We start from the raw sequence: 17,563 nt of genomic DNA, 5'->3' as shown, positions 1-17,563 counted from the left end.
ATGGACAAGGCGATTGCTAATATCCCGTATGGATTTACCAAGGGTGACTCTGGCGCTGTGGACAAGGAAGGGGAAGGCAGTGAACGTTGTATGCTCTGACTTTAGGATGGCCTTTGACTCAGCCTCCTCTTGTGTCCTTGAAGAAAAACTGGGGAGATATGGACTGGACAAGCAGATTTGAGGGAAACTGGCTGCACTGCTGGACTCAAAGGGTTCTGACCAGCAGTACAAAGTCCAAGGGGCAGCCAGTTACTAGCAGCTTCCCTCAGAGATCCACACTGGGGCCGACACTATTTATTGTCTTTATTAACAACCTGGATGATGGGACAGAATGCACCCTCAGCAAGTTGGTGAATGACATCAAATTGGAGGGAGCAGTCAATACTTTGGAGAGCAGGGCCACATTCAGATATTCCTTGATGGGCTGGAGAAAAGGACTGACAGGAACCTTACGGAGTTCAACAAAAGCAACTGCAGAGTCTTCCACCTGGGTTGGAATAACCCTGTGCAATGGTATAGACTGGCTAGAAAACAGATTTGCAGACAAGGAGCTGGAGAATCCTCTGAATGTTAATCAGCAGTTCACCCCTGCAGGAAAAGTCAATCGCATACAGGGCTGCATTATCAAGAGCATAGTCACCAGGCCAAGAGAAGTGACTGCTCAGCACTTCTGAGCCTGAACGTGAGTCACTGTGTCCACTTCTGGGCTCCTCGCTTCAAGAAAGGCATTGATATACTGGAGCAAGTCCAGCTGGGGTTAATGATGGTCCAGTACCATACCAGGTTGCCTGGAGCTAGAGTCTCCATCCTCAGAGGTACAGCCTGGATACACAGCCCTAAGTAACCTGTTCTTGTTGGACACGCTTTGAACCCAGGGTTGAAATAGATGACTCTGTCAGAGGTCCTGTCAAACCTAAGCTACTCTATTATTCTGTGAATAATCAAAGTCTTGTTCCTGAAGCTCATAATCACAGCAGGAATTTCTGTTCCTGTATTTCACTAGACAGGTACAAACATCCATCCATGTACTGTAAATAAAAGGACTGGTCCTTAACTCTTTTAATTATGTTAATTAATTGTTTGGTAACATATAGTCAGATTCAACATCTACAAGTGGAAAACATACTCTTATTGAAGGACTACTTCAATTCTCTCTTTTCCTTCACTTCTCTCTTTTCCTCTTATTTTTGCTTTTCACCTCATCCCTTTTAATCTCCTTCCTCTACTTTCCTTTTCCAGAGACCTTCATCCTTGCCCTTTGTTCATTATAGTATGAGAATATCAGGAACATCCTTTCAAGTGCCATGATTAACTTCTACTAGAAACTTGAGATGTCTGTGTGCAAAGAAGGGCCATAGACACAAATACATGCTGACTCTAAACTGAGTTTATGCCCACTTCATGTTTAGGAAGTTAATTTCAGTCATGTGGGTTAGAAAATAAAATTTTCAAACAAAACAGAAAACTCTAAAGCTTGAAGGATTAAATTCTAGAGTTTGAATGCTTTATATGGAAACCATGTCCATCCCAAAGGTGTACTGTAATAGCAAGCTCTACAACAATTATATCCTCATTTCAAAGAGCATGTTAAATCTCAACATTTGCAGTGAAAAAGAAACACAGCAGACCAGATGGGAACATTCTACATCGTATGAAGTGATGAGATTGGTTTTGTGCAGAGAAAAAAAAACAACTTGAAGAAACAATAACCTTGAAAAAAATAAACCAGAGATGTAGAAACTACTGGCAGAGAAGAAAGAATCAGGGGCAAGTACTTCTCATAAGAGAAACAGGCTACTTAAAGTTTAAAAGGGTGAATATTAAATGCAGATTAAAATTAAACTTTTTAACATTAGTAAACTTATGCACAAAATACAGAAAAAATGGTTCTAAAAATGTATGAACGAGTAGAAAGCTAAATGCTACTTCTGCAAAAATATCTGCTGTTGTCAATGGAAGTTCTGAGGGATTACACTTGCAGAAATAACATGTTATTTTATTCAGAATGACTCACTACACTTAGTAACTGCAGTGCTGCATTTTTCTTCATTTAAATCCTTCATAAAAACATTAACCTGACAAATTTACAACTACGTATTTTTTGGGGGACTAAAAATATCAGTTATAAAGGCAGCTGCAGATAATACAGAGTATGTAAACAGTGTGCTTGTAATTCAAGTTACTAAGTTGTTTCAGTGCTCTGCGTTCCTACAGGCTGTCCAGACACTGCCATATGACACTTAAGGTGTCAGCCTTTATTCTGAAAATGTTAAACATTCTCAATAACATTCCTTAAAATTAGGTAACTCCCTGGAATATGACCACCTTTGATAGCTGGGATCCTCTGTCTGACGGAGCCCAGGACTCAAAGTAACCATCTATTGCACCCAACCCTTTCGCTACACAAGAGCAGGACACCCCAGTGCCTGAGGCCTCTCAATACCAGCGAAAGCATTAGGGTACGTTACCCAATACTCATGTATCTAACTGCCAATATTTCACAGGAATGCAGGAAGAAAGCGGAAAAAAAAAACCCAACACAAAACTTGAAGTTGTGCATCTTGAGAGGAAAACAAAGGTTCTGCCTGTCCACGGACATCTCAGCAGAATCACTGCAACTTTGGGTTCATTAAAATATGAGACCAAACCAACCACTTTACAATCCCCTCATTAAGACAGAAGTCAGATACCTACCTCTCCTAAAAAAACTTTAGTTTTTAATGCCAAGACTATCCAACAATTTATTCCATAAACTGCTCAGCTCCATTGTAAACCAGTTTCAAGTTCCTTTCCCTTCCCATTGGTGAGCTAATGCAGACCTTTCCTCTTCTGCTGGCTAGAATCTTTCTTCCAATTTCAGTTTTAATTTATTCATCATTAATAAGATGCTAACCTATGTAATCATTATTCTTTAGCTTTTTCTAAAAAGATCAGTTAATCCTATCTCCCCTCAACCTTTGTTGTGCAAAGCTGACTTATGGTACCTGACCATTTCTATTCTACCAGCCTGCTGCAATATAGAACATAAAATTTCTTCAGTCAGGCATTCAGAATATACTGCCCTCAGGCAAGCAATTATTGCAGACCCTCAAACAATTATTCAGCTTATAGCACTATGAAGATAATTTTTTATTTTTATTTTTCAAATCAAGGCCCCTGTCCTTTACTTAATATATGATTAGCATGCTGCCATTCATGTGAAGGCCAAAGTATGGAGATACAGATGAAACCGATCGAGTGGTATAGGAATGGCTGGCCAAATCCTGTGCCACAAATGAGTACAGTATCACAGGGACAGCTATTTATCCTTAACTGATAAGTTAATAATGTCAACTAGGTGTTACAGAGTTAGTTACCCATGCTTATCCACTGACAGTTGCTGCTCTGCATCACATGTCTGCAGCAAGTGATTGATGGTGACAGCTTACCAGGTAGCTTTGCTTTCATGACTGATCATATTAACCTGTGGTGGTTTAACCCCAGCCAGCAGCTAAGCACCACGCAGCCGCTCCCTCACTCCCCGCCCGCTCCCACAGGGATGGGGAGGAGAATCGGGAAAGAAGGTAAAACTCGTGGGTTGAGATAAGAATGGTTTAATAATTAAAGTATAATATAATACTAACAACAATAATAATGAAATATAATAATAATAATGAAAAGGAATATAACAACAAAAAAAAAGAAGACGGGGAAAAAAAAGGAGGGAAAAAAAACCCAACAGCGCTGCACAATGCCATTGCTCACGACCCGCTGACCGATGCCAGAGCCACGATCCGCCCCTCCCGGCCAACTCTCCCCTGTTTATATACTGGGCATGACGTTCTATGGTATGGAATATCCCTTTGGCTAGTTCGGGTCAGCTGCCCCAGCTATGCTCCCTCCCAGCTTCTTGCACACCTGCTTGCTGGCAGAGCATGGGAAACTGAAAAAAATCCTTCACTTAAGATAAGTGCTACTTAGCAACACGCAACATCAGCATGTTATCAATATTATTCTCACACTAAATCCAAAACACAGCACTACCAGCTACTAAGAAGAGAATCAACTCTATCCCAGGCAAAACTGGGACATAACCAAACCAAAGTTTGAGTTCAGCAAGAGAGAAGAGCTTGCACCTTTCTAAAAGGCAGAGGCTCCCAATGAATCCCACACTTGGCTAAATCTGGCACAGAAACTGGAGCTAGGCACAAGACATTTGAAGGCACAAGGAAATGTTGAAGGGATTTAGATGGTAGAGTATTTTGTTGAGGAGGTACAGTTCAACAGCTGTATTGAAATTTTTAGTGTCCTAAGTTCAGCTAAACGTGGGTGCTTAATTTCTTCTTCTTCATCTAGATTAACCTAACACATTTTATTTGGCCTCTGCAGAGTTACTGTGACTCACTGGTGAGTCATCATTTACTGTTCCTCTAACTCAAGTCACTTGAGAAATCATGTTTGTTCACAAAAAAAAGACAGGATTCAGCTACAGGTTAATTCTAGATGCCTGATCTGTCTCCCAGAAAACAAAAGGAGTTAGTTTTGGAAGGAAAGGCAGTTTTGCAGTTAAGAAACAGCCTGGCTGGATTCATTTTCTGGTTGATCCATAAATACCCTGTGTAATTCAGAAGTAATTTCTTACCTTGGGTAGTAGCTCTCTAGATATGGAATTGTAAAGCTAAATTCAGTACCATTTGTAAACTGCTCAAATAGAGTAGGGACTAAGTAAGCAGACAGAAAATAAATCATCACAGGCATCATAACATACTGGTCAAAATATTAACTGCACTACTTTGATGTCACCACCTCCGAAAGTAACAAATCAGTATATTAATTTACTTGTTACTCTCCTTGCATGCCAAAAGCAAAACTAAGCTTTTGCACACAAACGGTAAAACCAAACGTATATCACACTTTCTGATACACGCCATTTCTTGGTTTAAATGTTCAAATCCTGGGACAGTCAAACAGATCTTGGAGAAACAGAAAACAAAGAGCTAGAAGGATAAATAGTGAGTGAAAGAATGCAACCTGTATCATTTAGCTCAAGCAATTAATATCACATCATGCTAGGCTGGATTGGTACCTAATATGTCAGTGTGACTCAAAGGGTACAATCTAGTAATCTATCTTAATCAAAGGAAAGCAATATTTTATCAGATCGGAGCAGGAAACACATATCGGCGTTATTTTATAGTGGTAAGACTATATTGAAATAAACATTTCCTTTAATATGAAGCTGTGGTACTAATGTCAGCCCTTGAGCAAAGACTACTACTTGCCTGTGTATCTCAAAATTTCACATTTCTACTACATATTTTTGCTGCTGGACGGGGAACCACATTGCAGTATTACTTTGTGTACATATGAAGCAAGTTCCCTGTGCAATTTCCCTTTAAACAGTCTTTAATTCTCATTAATTCATTTGAAGAGATTCTACTCTGTGATGAAGCTGAATAATTAAAAAATAATTCAAAAACAAGAACAGAAAAAATCCAGAATAAGACCAGTAAGTTCTCGCAAAGACTTTCTGAATCTGGTATTGGAAGATAAACGCCCCATAAAAACTGAGGAGCTGAAAGCCCTAGATCAAGCCCTTCAGCTCCCTGGCATCTAAGGGGAATCAAGCCATGTCTGCACTGGGAGTACAACACCAGAAAAATCAGCGTATAGTGCCAACTAAACGCTCCAAGTAGGCACAAAAGTAGCTCACAAGCCTGTACTTCATTCTGCTATAGCAAAAACATTTCCCGTAAGACAAGGTACATTTAGTAAATTTTAACTTAGTTGTTAGATCTGCATTTACTTTAGGCTTTCTGATGAGACGGACATGTTAGTCGAGATCGGATCTCTGCACACCTCCAACACTGCAACATCAGCAAACACTTATGCTGTGAACACAGCCCTAACGTTTCCAAAGAGGCATTCCACCCTCTGAATGTGTTGGACCCGCCAAAAATAGCATCATCATGCCTATTGGCTGGTTCTTTAAAATCAGGCCACTAAATGAGGCCACTTTAAAGATAAACAGTCCCTTGCAGTCATGAATGATCAGTATGAGTTTTTGGGGAAAATCCCAGGTAATTCTCAACCACAGCCTCTAACAGCAAATGACAGGATTTTCCATCTACCTCTGATCTCCAAAACCCTCTTAACAAACACATCATTTAACTCTTAGATCAATGTTCTTTACCCAGAAACAAAGTTATTCCAGGTAACAACAGGTTACCTCACAATTTGACATCCCATTCCTTTCCTATTCCCTAGCCACCCATTCTTATCAATATCACTTTAGGGGAATCAGATTTGTGTTTTAAAAGCTTTTTATCTTTAATGTATTACCTTACATGTATATTATTATTATCCTTGCTCAAAATGCAATAAATGGCTTACAAAGGCACACATCCTCATTAATCTCTCGAACCACCAGAGTTCTTCAACTCCCTCATGTATTTTCAAAGGGCATTTCTGTAAAGCCTTATCATTATGATACTAAAACAGTGCTGGGAATGTACATGGGCTGTCAAGATGTCTGTTTTTACGCAGCATCTCAGTATGCCTCAGTTCTGAGGTTTTCTTGTGCTGCGTCAGATTTGATCAGTAAGAAGCAGTTTTAAAGCGTGTACTGATCATGCAGCTCTTTGCTACAAACTAAAGTTAATTTATTTTTAAATGCAAATGGCATATAAACAAAGTTTTTCACTCAGGGATTTTAGCTGGTCAACAATTAGTCAAGTAAACCTCTGGGTAAAGTCCCTTCTATGAAAGTCAGTAATGTGTAACTTCGGGGGGAGGCGGGAGGGCTGTTTCTAATTACTCTCTTTGAACAGACTAATTGTAAAAGGATTAAAAATAGATGCTTTCACATCCCATAAAACAGTAGGCAGCAAATCAAGACCAGCATACAAACAAGGGGTTTTTTTAAGCACTTGAAAAAACCTACCCCTCCCACAAGAGAGACTCACGTAATCACTCTTGAAAACAATGTGCAAGGGTAAACTTTCACAGTCAAGCCATCCTGCTAATGCACTTAACTGCTCAGAGGATCCAAGAAGCTACAGATATGTAAGTACAGAAAAGAATGAACTTTTTAAAAACTTTTTTTCACTGAACAACAGTAAACAATTCCAGAAAGATTATTTCTTTTTTGCATTATACTGAATATTTTCATGTGGTAGGAAGGATAAATGATCTTTGGATGGGAGAGAGAAGGCTCGTGGAAGAAATTCTGTGATATTTTATGTTCACATATTAATATGCTGCCAGTTAATTTTTATTTAAAGGATCTGTTGACCTACAGCATCAAGAAGTTATTTCAAGTCCTTTCTGGCAATACAGCCTTTTGACAATCACAGGAAACATTTGATACTGCAGTAGCTTAGACAATTTTTTTAGCAATAGTAATTTAAATTATACTAATGCAGAAATAACTACTGTACAAGTAGTAAGGGAAGCATTGCAGTTCTTAAGTCATTCACTGAACCTCGCAGAATACTTTAATAGTAGGAGAGAGCCTTAAAACAAATCCGTACTATGGTCGTGAATGCATAGCTTGCTCTATCACATGCGCTCCTTGTCTATGAAACAACCTTTGTTATCAGCTCAAGAACTCCTCAGTCACTCTTCTCACATCTAAATGTTGCAACAGAATATTTTAAGAATTCAAAATTTTATGAGCTAATTCCTTTTTTACCTTCTGACACGCATTTCTTTCAAAGTTTTTAGAAGGAATCCTTTTCTGATTCACAATCACGAAACATCTTTCTCCTTATTACTGATCTTCATGCCACAAAGCTAAAGAAATATTACAAGTGATACGATTTTTATACCTCTTCCCAATTTAAAAGGGTCCATTTTTCCTATTATACTGGCAAAAAAAGATAGGCTGTTCAAGAGGCAATAACTCAACTATCATCTTAAAAAACAGAGACGGCATGCATGCCTTTGAGCACAGAATACAAGAGGTCTGTCTAACATTTTCATGGCTCCTCCTGAAGAGATGAGGGAATTGAAAACTTATCTGGCAATTAGTCTTTAAGAGCTCAAATCTCATCCCTTTCTGTTCAAAAGACTGAGGAGTATGTATACATGTAATGAATAATAAATTTAAGCTAGAGTTCTGAAGTTGTAATCCCTAAAATCAAAGGCTGTACCTGCACAGGTTCCGTATCACCCAGAAAAAAAGTGTCATATAAAAGGTGTGCATGTTTTCTAGTACTAAAATACAAATTGTTATTTGACCCCTTTTTTCTTCTGCTTGCAGGAATATAATTGTCAGTGGCTCAAGTTTTTATTTTGTTTAGTTGCTATATTTTAGGCTCTCTCCTTTTTACATTTAGTATATTTAGGCAAGTAAATGGAAGGGAGGTTAATCACCTCAGCATCAGCACAGCTCTTCACATTAACATGCATCTTTGGCAGAGACGATTTATGTTAAGATAGTTCTCACATTTTTCATAGGATAGATCACATTTGGAAAGAGAGATCCAACAGATAAGAACGAGACATATACACTTCAAATGACTTCCACTTTTTAAGTAGTTATGCAGCATTTCAGCTCAACTTCTTTATTTCCATTTCGCTTACTGTAGCTTCTATTATTTTTGAGTGCCAAATATAACTGTCATACAACTTTGCAAAATCTACAGTGATAGATAAAAGCAGAACCATAAAGATCCCACAGCGTGTGCATCTGCAAATTCTGTTAAGCACTTAAACAATATTGTAATTCTTCATAGCCATCATTAAGACAATTTCATTCATGAAATGCATACTTGGGATTCTCTGACATGTGGCTTACAAATTTGGCTTTAGTACTCCAACAAATTGGGGTCTATACCAAGGAAGAATAAGAGCACTAGCCTGGAAACTTTCTCACCAAAATTAGCTGTGGGTTGCAACCTGAGGATTCAGTCTTCAGGTCATTAGGCCTACTCATTGTCATTTTGGACACAAAACTCAACAGGTTTTGAAAAAAGGTAACGTAATGCACTAGAAGGGTATGAGTGTTAAAGTATTAGAAAGAAACAGGAAGCTTTTGGACACGCCTGTCTCTTGCCTCAGCTTCTATTAAACCACGTGTAGTTCCCATGCTGCCAATACATACACCTAGATATCTATACCTTAAGTATATGTTCTTTCTATATTAACAAAGTGTTCTACCATGCAACTTAGCATGCACACTTTTGAACATACATAACTTAGTTGAATCAAGCCTTTTCTCAGAGAAAACACTCTACAATGAATATCACTTGTATGGTAAATTAGAAATTCAAATAGTAAATATGATTGGTCAACAGAAAACAATTAATTTTAGAGAGCAAGGAAAAAATCAAACCTACATAACTACAGCACTGCATGTTTCCCATCTTCTACTGTTTTTAAACTCTGTAACACTTACACAGCTTACACCTATAGAGGACTGTAAGCTCAGTAAATCCTCAGGTCAGGCATTGCAGGGAAAGAGAAGTCTCTTTCCCGACCGTTTCTTTTATATCATTTATACTTTTTATGCATACATAAACAACATTATTCCCCAATACTGTTTGTTAAAGAAATATTGTCCATCTCAAAGTGACTAAACCATACTATGTATAGAGTCAGGAGAGATCTTTCTAATGATCTGCTGTGCCTTTCCAAGAATTTAATTAGTATCCCTCTTAAATTAGCTACTGGGCAGATGGACCAGGGATTCATCTCCAAAGAATGAAAATTATGAAGAGAGACAGACAAATCACACATTAGACTACAATACACAGTTAAAGCCTTCTACATGTTCCCTGTTCTGCTGAAAAGACAGATGGTGCTCCTTCAGCAAAAGCGGGACATAAGAACAAGAAGAAAACTCATTTAGCATGCAGAGAGAGCTTTGTATCACTGCTTGCACATAATCCAAACCCATGTAATCTCAGGTTGCAACATTGCAATCGCTGGCTCATAGCTTAAGTCTATGCTTGTTAATAGTTAAATGTATGTAACATTACGATACTACATACAAAGCTCATCTCATGAACGTCTCTATGATCCAGGGCTTTGGATTACGTAGTACTTCCAGACTGGAGCCACCATTCTGTTCATCAAACACTTTTTGCAGCGGGGACTCTCCTAAAAGAACTTATTTTTCTTATTTGATGAGATTACAAAATTGGCTTAGAAAGGCACCTGCACAGATTTCAGACATGCTAGATTTTGTAAGCAGCTTGACATGGTACTGTGATTTTTTTCCCCAAGTGGATACTATTGCTATCAAACGTCAAGAAAGCACACAGAATAGACTAAAAGCTGGCTAGCTAACAAATCTCATAAAGTAATTAGCTAAAGAAAAACTTTTTTCCATTGGTGGTCAGAAAGCAAATACAGTGCTAAGACTTGAAAATGGCAAGTGAGAGAACACTAAGAACAACCTGCACTGGTTGCAAGCCTGGGCATAATATTAAAATTAATTTTAAACTCTCCCAGGCATAAGGTCCTCCCAGGTAGAAGCAGAGAGCAATGGCCATGCCCCTAGACTGGAGATATCCTAGGACACACTGAATCTGAGAAGTACTCCGGGATCACAATGAACTACCTTCACAAGCTCCTAGAGCAATGCTACACAACTCTATCTCGAATACCTAATCAACTGAGCAGAAAAAGCAGGGACATAGTGGTGAGTACGCTTCCAGGTACACCAATACCAAGAGGCATCTGGAACCTCATCTCCTGTGCGGGACTAAGCTGGGGTTAGAACAGACATCACAGGACTATTTTGCCTTCTGCTGAGACATTTGAAAAGTTCACCTTGAATTGCCAAAACCGTAAGATTGTATAAAGGGGAAAGGCTCAACAAAAACACCAATTGCAAATTAATTTCAGAGAAATTTAAATAAGAGACATCCACATTTTCTAACAGGGAGGTTGACTGACCAAAAACTACAGTACAAATGGCTAATTCACTTTCTCTTCAGTTCTCCAAATCAAGACCAAACAGCATGTTAGAAAATATGCTTTAAATGAAAAGTTAGTGGAATCCATACACAAATAACTAAAATAATAACATAACCTGGATTATACAGGAGGTCACATTAAATAAGTGGTCTGTGTCACTGAGTATTGTGTGTCTGCAGACTCAGAAAACGTAAAAACCTCAACAACCTTCTTTACAATACTGATACAAAGACAGGAATTTTAAATACTTCATGCCTCAAAATTTTGCAGGTACCTCTATGCCAAAAAATTGTGACAATGTTTTCTAAAATTATTAAATTGGTAAGGTAAACTAATGTTATTTTTTTTTCCAGTATATACTTCAAAATAGTATCATTAATAAACTCAGAAAGCCACTGGGAGGGGTATTTAAGCCAATAACCTAGAAGAGCAAACATTTTGGTAGTGATTCTAGAGGGTAGCTTCACTGGTGCATCTGGATTTGGGACAGTAAATTGCCATGTTCTCATAAGGTATTCAGGCACACAGCTCATTAAAATCAGTAAGAATCAAGTCCAGCTAGTCTGAGGTTTGCAGCAGTAAGGAGGTAACATTCTCCATTTTTGCTCCAAGAATGCAAAACACACAAAAAAATACACAAAATGGGCCTGCTGTTGTTTTTTCTGACACATTCTGTGGAGGACGTCATATGTATAATAAGCTGATCACTAAGGACGGCTGCCAAGAAATAAACAGAAACCTGACACAAGGAATACGATTCAAAAAAACCTCTCGTCTTAATAGCCTAGACACCTTTTAGGAAGAAAGTATTTTTTTAAATGCAGCCTTGTTCAAGATTGACAAGAAAAGGTGAAAGACCTACTGAGGTGAGTGGAGTTCATCCAACAACAATAAGAGCTCAGATGTACAAAGAAGTTACCATCGCTCAGGTGATGCGCATTAAGTTGTCAGATGGTAGTAACTTTATCATCTGTTTGGGCCCCAAATCAGATACAGTATCCCAAGTTTTTTTTTTTTTAATGAAATATATTCAGGTAATATAGCACCTAGACACCATGGTGACTGCTCAAAAATGCCCATACATACCTATAGAGAAAATACTAATACTCATCTAGAGTATTATAAAATGTGCTCCCTACATTAACAGTCAAAATATTTTGGGGATAACAGAGGATCAAAAAGAACACTCTCCCCAGCCAGGGCTGACTCCCACAGCAGGCAGAAGAGCCTGCTGACATCCTCTGTCAAGGAGCACAGCTTAGCTGACGTGCACGCTGCCCTGGAAGGCCCATGAGCTGTGGTCCTCCAGCTTTCTTCTCACCTGTTTGTGGCCAGTTTGTCCTGCCATGGAACTGCTCCCCGTGTATATCCATGCTACCACCATGGATAGACACAAACTCTCTCTCAGCTAGGACTCCTTCTCAATATAGTCACGGTTTTATGCAAGGGTGAACATCCTATTTTGAGCAACAACAAGTTCTAGATTAATTTATTACATTAAAGATCTGACTTCATAGCACAAAATTAGGTAACATGTATTTTATGAAATTCTACTCTTGATGTAAAAAAAAAAAAATTTCACTGAAATTACAGAATTTTTCCTAAACCATAGTTAAACGTGTTTGTACAACAGATATTCTACATTATACAAACATTTACAGAAAGACAAATGAATGGACGTGACAATTATGCACATTATTTATGAACCAAAACTATTACAACTTTACAGTGAAAATAAAATTATGCAGTTAATATGCTGTAGCTAGTTACTGCAGCAGAACTGTTTATCATAAATCTTAGATTATTCTTCCTTACATACGTTTAAGAAATGATTTTACCTAAATTTCAAGGAAGAGATGAGTAGAAGATAGATGTCATGCTGGGAGCGTGAACAAGTAATCAGAAGCATTTAAATAAGAGAAACAAAACAAAATACCTCACTGACTCTTATCCAGGTGCCTACACAAACCCACACCATTTCCTGCAAAAAGCAGTTTGATACACTTACGTAAAACAAGAGCCATGCTAGACACTTCTATAAGGGAAAAGATGAAACAGGAGGAAAGTATACCAGAACTATCCTCAGGGTAATAACTACTGCATTAATCAATCATCAAACACACAAGATACTGTGAACAATGCAGAATTAAGTAATATAAAATTACAGACATTCTTAAATCTGCACTACAGCTGGAGTTGCTATTTACCAGTTTAATTCCCTTATTCAAACCACAAAACTCCCACTTCAGATTTTACTTCCAACCCTGAATGCAGTATTCCCATCTCTTGACACCTGGTACATACTTCACGGGTATCTAACAATCAAAACTTTGTACATCTATCAGTCAGAAATCACTCACCTGTCTTTCCTACTGCCTGTGCAACACAACAAACATAGACTTAATATACTATCTGGATGCTAGATTTCTTCCTTAAACATATGTAATATAACTCATTTATGTATTTTAATACACATCATCCACTATCCGCATGTTTACTGTTTACAGAGAACCTCATACACCCCTGCTAACCTAGCCAGAAGTCTGATCAGACTGTCTTATAATACAGTATGCTTTGCAGGGACATTACTTGTCAACAACCTGAAATAAATAGGACAATCTCCTCAAAACATGAAAGAAGATACTAACCTTTTAATGCTTTCACAAGTCAATAAAAGGACAATGAATACTTTCTAAAATATGTAGCTTAAAATCCTTAAAACTGAGAGGTAGTTTCCAGAAAGACTTTTTTAAGGTACAACAGGCTATGGTTGTTTGTAAATATTGTGTGTTGAAAGGCAGATCCTCAGAAATAACCTAGATATTTTAATTCAAGGTACCAGACAGACTTAAAACTCAGGTTACAACAGCTCTTATCTCTAGATAGTATTTTGCATTAAAGCTGAAGCAATCTTGTTTTGACTGCTGCTTTAATCCATAAATGGTGCCTCTAAGAGGCACCATTTTGCAGAACAGCTACTCGAAGAGTAATGTTAGATGCCCCGTCCTTTCTGACATTTATGCTTACTCTATGCAACTGTCAGGTAACAACACATTTAAGAAATATTTTGCACTGGAAGCAATATCAACAGGATGGGGTCCTTTCCATTTCTGAAATTCTGCTGGGCCATTTTTTATATTTTTAAGTCCCCCAAATCACTGCCACTGTGCAGCTCTTCCATGCGACTTCTAACCATGCAGGTTAAACAATTTCTAAAACCTACTAAATTGACAACGTGTAAAATATTTCAGCTGGGTTATTTCTCTTTTGCAGCACCACTGAAGAGTGACTAAAGTAATACTCTTAAGAATTTATGTATGTAACAATATTTGAACTAGATTCCAAAAGCCAATTCTTAAAACTAGTATTAAACAAGCTGAATTATTATAATGCCAATATGATAAGAACGTTGAAAAGATTTAGTTTCTCTAAACAAGTTAAACCATCACAACATGAATTGTCAGAAACAAAAACTCCCTAAAAATTAACTGAAACACATTTAAAAGATTTTGTCTGCTTGTCTGACCCTTGGGGACTTCATATGATCCTTTATCATGTGGTTTCTTCAGACTCCTTTTTTGCCTTAGATTGCTTTAAACAGTCTCCAACTTCCTGACCATCTATAAACTTCACCTTCCAAATACATTACATCCCTGGTCTATTATTTTGCCCCGTCTGATTTTTTTCAGGAGAGAAGGAATTGGGATCAAAACAGAAAAGCCAAAAAGACCTATCTTTTTGTTTGTTTGTTTTCAGAAGGAGACTTGAAAAGTATTTCACCATAATGAAGTTTCATTTCAGTTTTTTACAATCTTGCTTTTTGCAACAGAGGTTGGCCGTTGTTATGCAGAAGAAGTTTATCTACGTTTATTACAAAATGTTCCCTTTTGGTTTTCTTTTCATGTTAGGTCTACTGAGCTTCCTGCAACAACAGTGGTTACAGAAATGGACACTTTCACAGCTTCTCAGACAAACAGTTCCACCTGTGATTTATATGAGCACAAAGATACAGCACGGATACTAATGTCTGTCTTCTATAGCTCCATCTTAATTCTTGGGGTGCTTGGAAACGCCATTGCCCTCACCGTCATTTTTAAAAACAGAAAGAAGATCAACTCCACTACCCTCTATTCAACAAATCTCGTCTTCTCCGATCTCCTGTTCTGTATCGCCTTACCTACAAGGATAGCCTACTACGCCCTGGGATTTCACTGGCCATTTGGAGAAGCATTATGTCGAATAACTGCTCTCTTGTTCTATATTAACACCTATGCAGGTGTAAACTTCATGACATGTTTGAGCATTGACAGGTTTTTCGCTGTTGTCCACCCCTTCCGATACAAGATCAGAAGGATTAAATATGCCAAGGGCATTTGTGTCTTTATCTGGTTTCTTGTATTTAGTCAAACTTTTCCATTACTTATACAACCCATGTCACAGGAAGAAAAAGAAAGGACTACGTGTATGGAATATCCAAACTTTGAAAAAATAGCACATCTACCATTTATACTCCTTGCTGCCTGTTTAGTAGGGTACCTTATTCCCCTGGGGATTATACTATTTTGTTACTCTCAAATTAGCTGCAAACTTTTTCAAACAGCCAAAGAAAATCCACTGACTGAAAAATCAGGGATAAACAAAAAAGCCATCAATACAATCATATTTGTAATTATAGTGTTCATCATCTGCTTTACTCCTTATCATGTTGCAATCATACAACACATGATTAAGAAGCTTCAGAATGAACCCTTGTGCACTGAAAAGAAAATTTTCCAGAAGTCACTCCATTATACCGTGTTTCTGATGAATTTTAACTGCTGCCTAGATCCTTTCATCTATTTCTTTGCATGCAAAGGATACAAGAGAACTGTAATGAAAATACTGAGACGACAAGTGAGCATATCAATTTCAAGCGCTGTCAGGTCACACCATGAGGAAAGCTCACGTGACATGGGAGAAACGCAAATGACGGTACTTGCAAAATCTTCCAATGGAAAGCTACCTGAAAAATAAAGTCTGTAGTACACCACAGTGGAGCAAGCTTAAAAATCCAGGGTCCACAGTAAAAACTCTTAGTGCTCCCTGTACAGCAGCTTAAGTAAGATTCTGTTTTTCAGGATGTCAGGAAATCAAGGAGTGATGTTGGACTGAAAAAGAACTGCCACAGGTCAGGAGGAAAACTCAGCATTATAATTTCCTAGCTGTATCATTTTGACTGATCTCATTATTTCTTCCAGGAAATATGCACCATTGTGAATGTTCAGATTCCATACTGCACATATGTATGCCTGGATGTTATTAACTCAAGCAAAGACTCAATTCGCAGTTTGGGTGTCTGAGAAAGGATTAAAACCAAATAGCTTACAATTCAAACTGACTACAACCAGAACATCTGGAAATTGCAAGACCTCTAGCTGAGCTCCAACTACAGCAATGGTTTTGTTAGTGAAGTCACACAAGCAAAAGAACTCAAACTTTGAGATAAAACGGACAATTTCTGTGCACGTTTGACTATCACAAGTGCTTAGTTTATAGCCCTTTGGAGGTGATACTGCATTTTACAGTATTTGGAGGACGAATGTCTTATTGGACAATTCACATGGATAACATTGTCAAATGTAATAAATGAAAAGTTAATGAACTGTTTGGTTCTCCCCAACACTGAATATCTCCCGTATGTTAAATCACTCATGTTTGCAAGGTGTATTATCTCTTTACTCCTTTTCCTAAAGGAGAACTTTTCTTTCTAGTGTGTATTGTAAAGAGTCTCTACTCTAGTTGTATATAAATTATTTATAAACACAAAAAATAAGTTGAAGCAAGAGACTGTAATATGAAAACTGCACCATTTCAGTTAAAAGAGCAGTGATACAGGGTTCTTCAGAACTTCTGCTGAAATCAGACATAGACACAAGACAACTGTTTTAGAAACAGGAATAAATGTTCACAGTTGAAGCCACCAAAAAAATAAATTAATGGGTGAATTCTGATGTTGTGAGATGGCCACCTCTTTGTAAGCGCTGTTTACCTGAGAGATCAATAAACAAGAACAGCAGGATTGGCTGCGAAAGAACAAGCTTTCCCATCACGCCTTCATACAGCATATCTGGGATCTCTTTGGGCACACTGAAACTGGGCCAGCAAAGAGACCAAATGACTTACTTAAACACATCCTGCTGGAATCGGCTCAGTACCAGTTGAGTATCCAGGATGCAAGCCCTGGGTTCCTGCTGTCGTGCCCTTCCGTCATGTGTCAGTTTCCTTCCCCACTTCATTCCTGGCCCCCCTGTCTTTTCTTTTGTCTTCTATCTTATTAATAAGCCTTCACTGGCCAACACAACTTAGTAAGTGCACCATGAGGTCGTGATGGAAAAGGAAAACTAAAAAGTGCCTGATAATTACTGGTAAAAGCCATGCCAGATATCAGAATAAATGTTATTTATTGCAGCTGAATCTCTCTGGCATTGAGGTTGAACTTGAAGTCAAACAAACATAGTTACATTTGTCATCTTTGCAATTCCTTCCTTCCTCATGTGTTGACCTCCGCCTACCTGCAAACATGAAGGGTCATATCTGAACAGCAGTACGGAAACATTAAATTAACAATTACTTTATTATGGGAAAGAAAATGCAAAAGACCCTATATTTCATACCACTT

The 17,563-nt window shown here is 38.0% G+C and overlaps 2 protein-coding genes across 2 annotated transcripts in view; one reads left to right on the top strand and one right to left on the bottom strand.

The window, feature by feature from the left end:
• The window catches only part of UBAC2 (UBA domain containing 2), a 106,651-nt gene that overhangs the window by 40,439 nt on the left and 48,649 nt on the right, over positions 1 to 17,563 (bottom strand). The gene's annotated exons all lie outside the window — the stretch shown is intronic.
• On the top strand, positions 7,004 to 15,918 carry GPR183 (G protein-coupled receptor 183). The gene is made up of 2 exons (XM_050898593.1): positions 7,004 to 7,044; positions 14,814 to 15,918. The coding sequence occupies exons 1-2, from the start codon at positions 7,004 to 7,006 to the stop codon at positions 15,916 to 15,918; spliced, it is 1,146 nt and encodes a 381-aa protein (XP_050754550.1).

The sequence above is a fragment of the Gymnogyps californianus genome, chromosome 1 (assembly GCF_018139145.2).
Source record: "Gymnogyps californianus isolate 813 chromosome 1, ASM1813914v2, whole genome shotgun sequence".
Lineage (NCBI taxonomy): Eukaryota > Metazoa > Chordata > Aves > Accipitriformes > Cathartidae > Gymnogyps > Gymnogyps californianus.
The sequence above is the reverse complement of the archived record's forward strand: the minus strand, read 5'-3'. Positions and strand labels throughout refer to the sequence as shown.

What these genes read in the sequence shown, in the direction of transcription:
- GPR183 (XM_050898593.1), top strand. Translation starts at nt 7,004, where the DNA reads ATGCACTTAACTGCTCAGAGGATCCAAGAAGCTACAGATAT. An exon ending in ATCCAAGAAGCTACAGATAT is followed by an intron (nt 7,045 to 14,813) that starts GTAAGTACAGAA and finishes TTTTCATGTTAG; the next exon opens with GTCTACTGAGCTTCCTGCAA.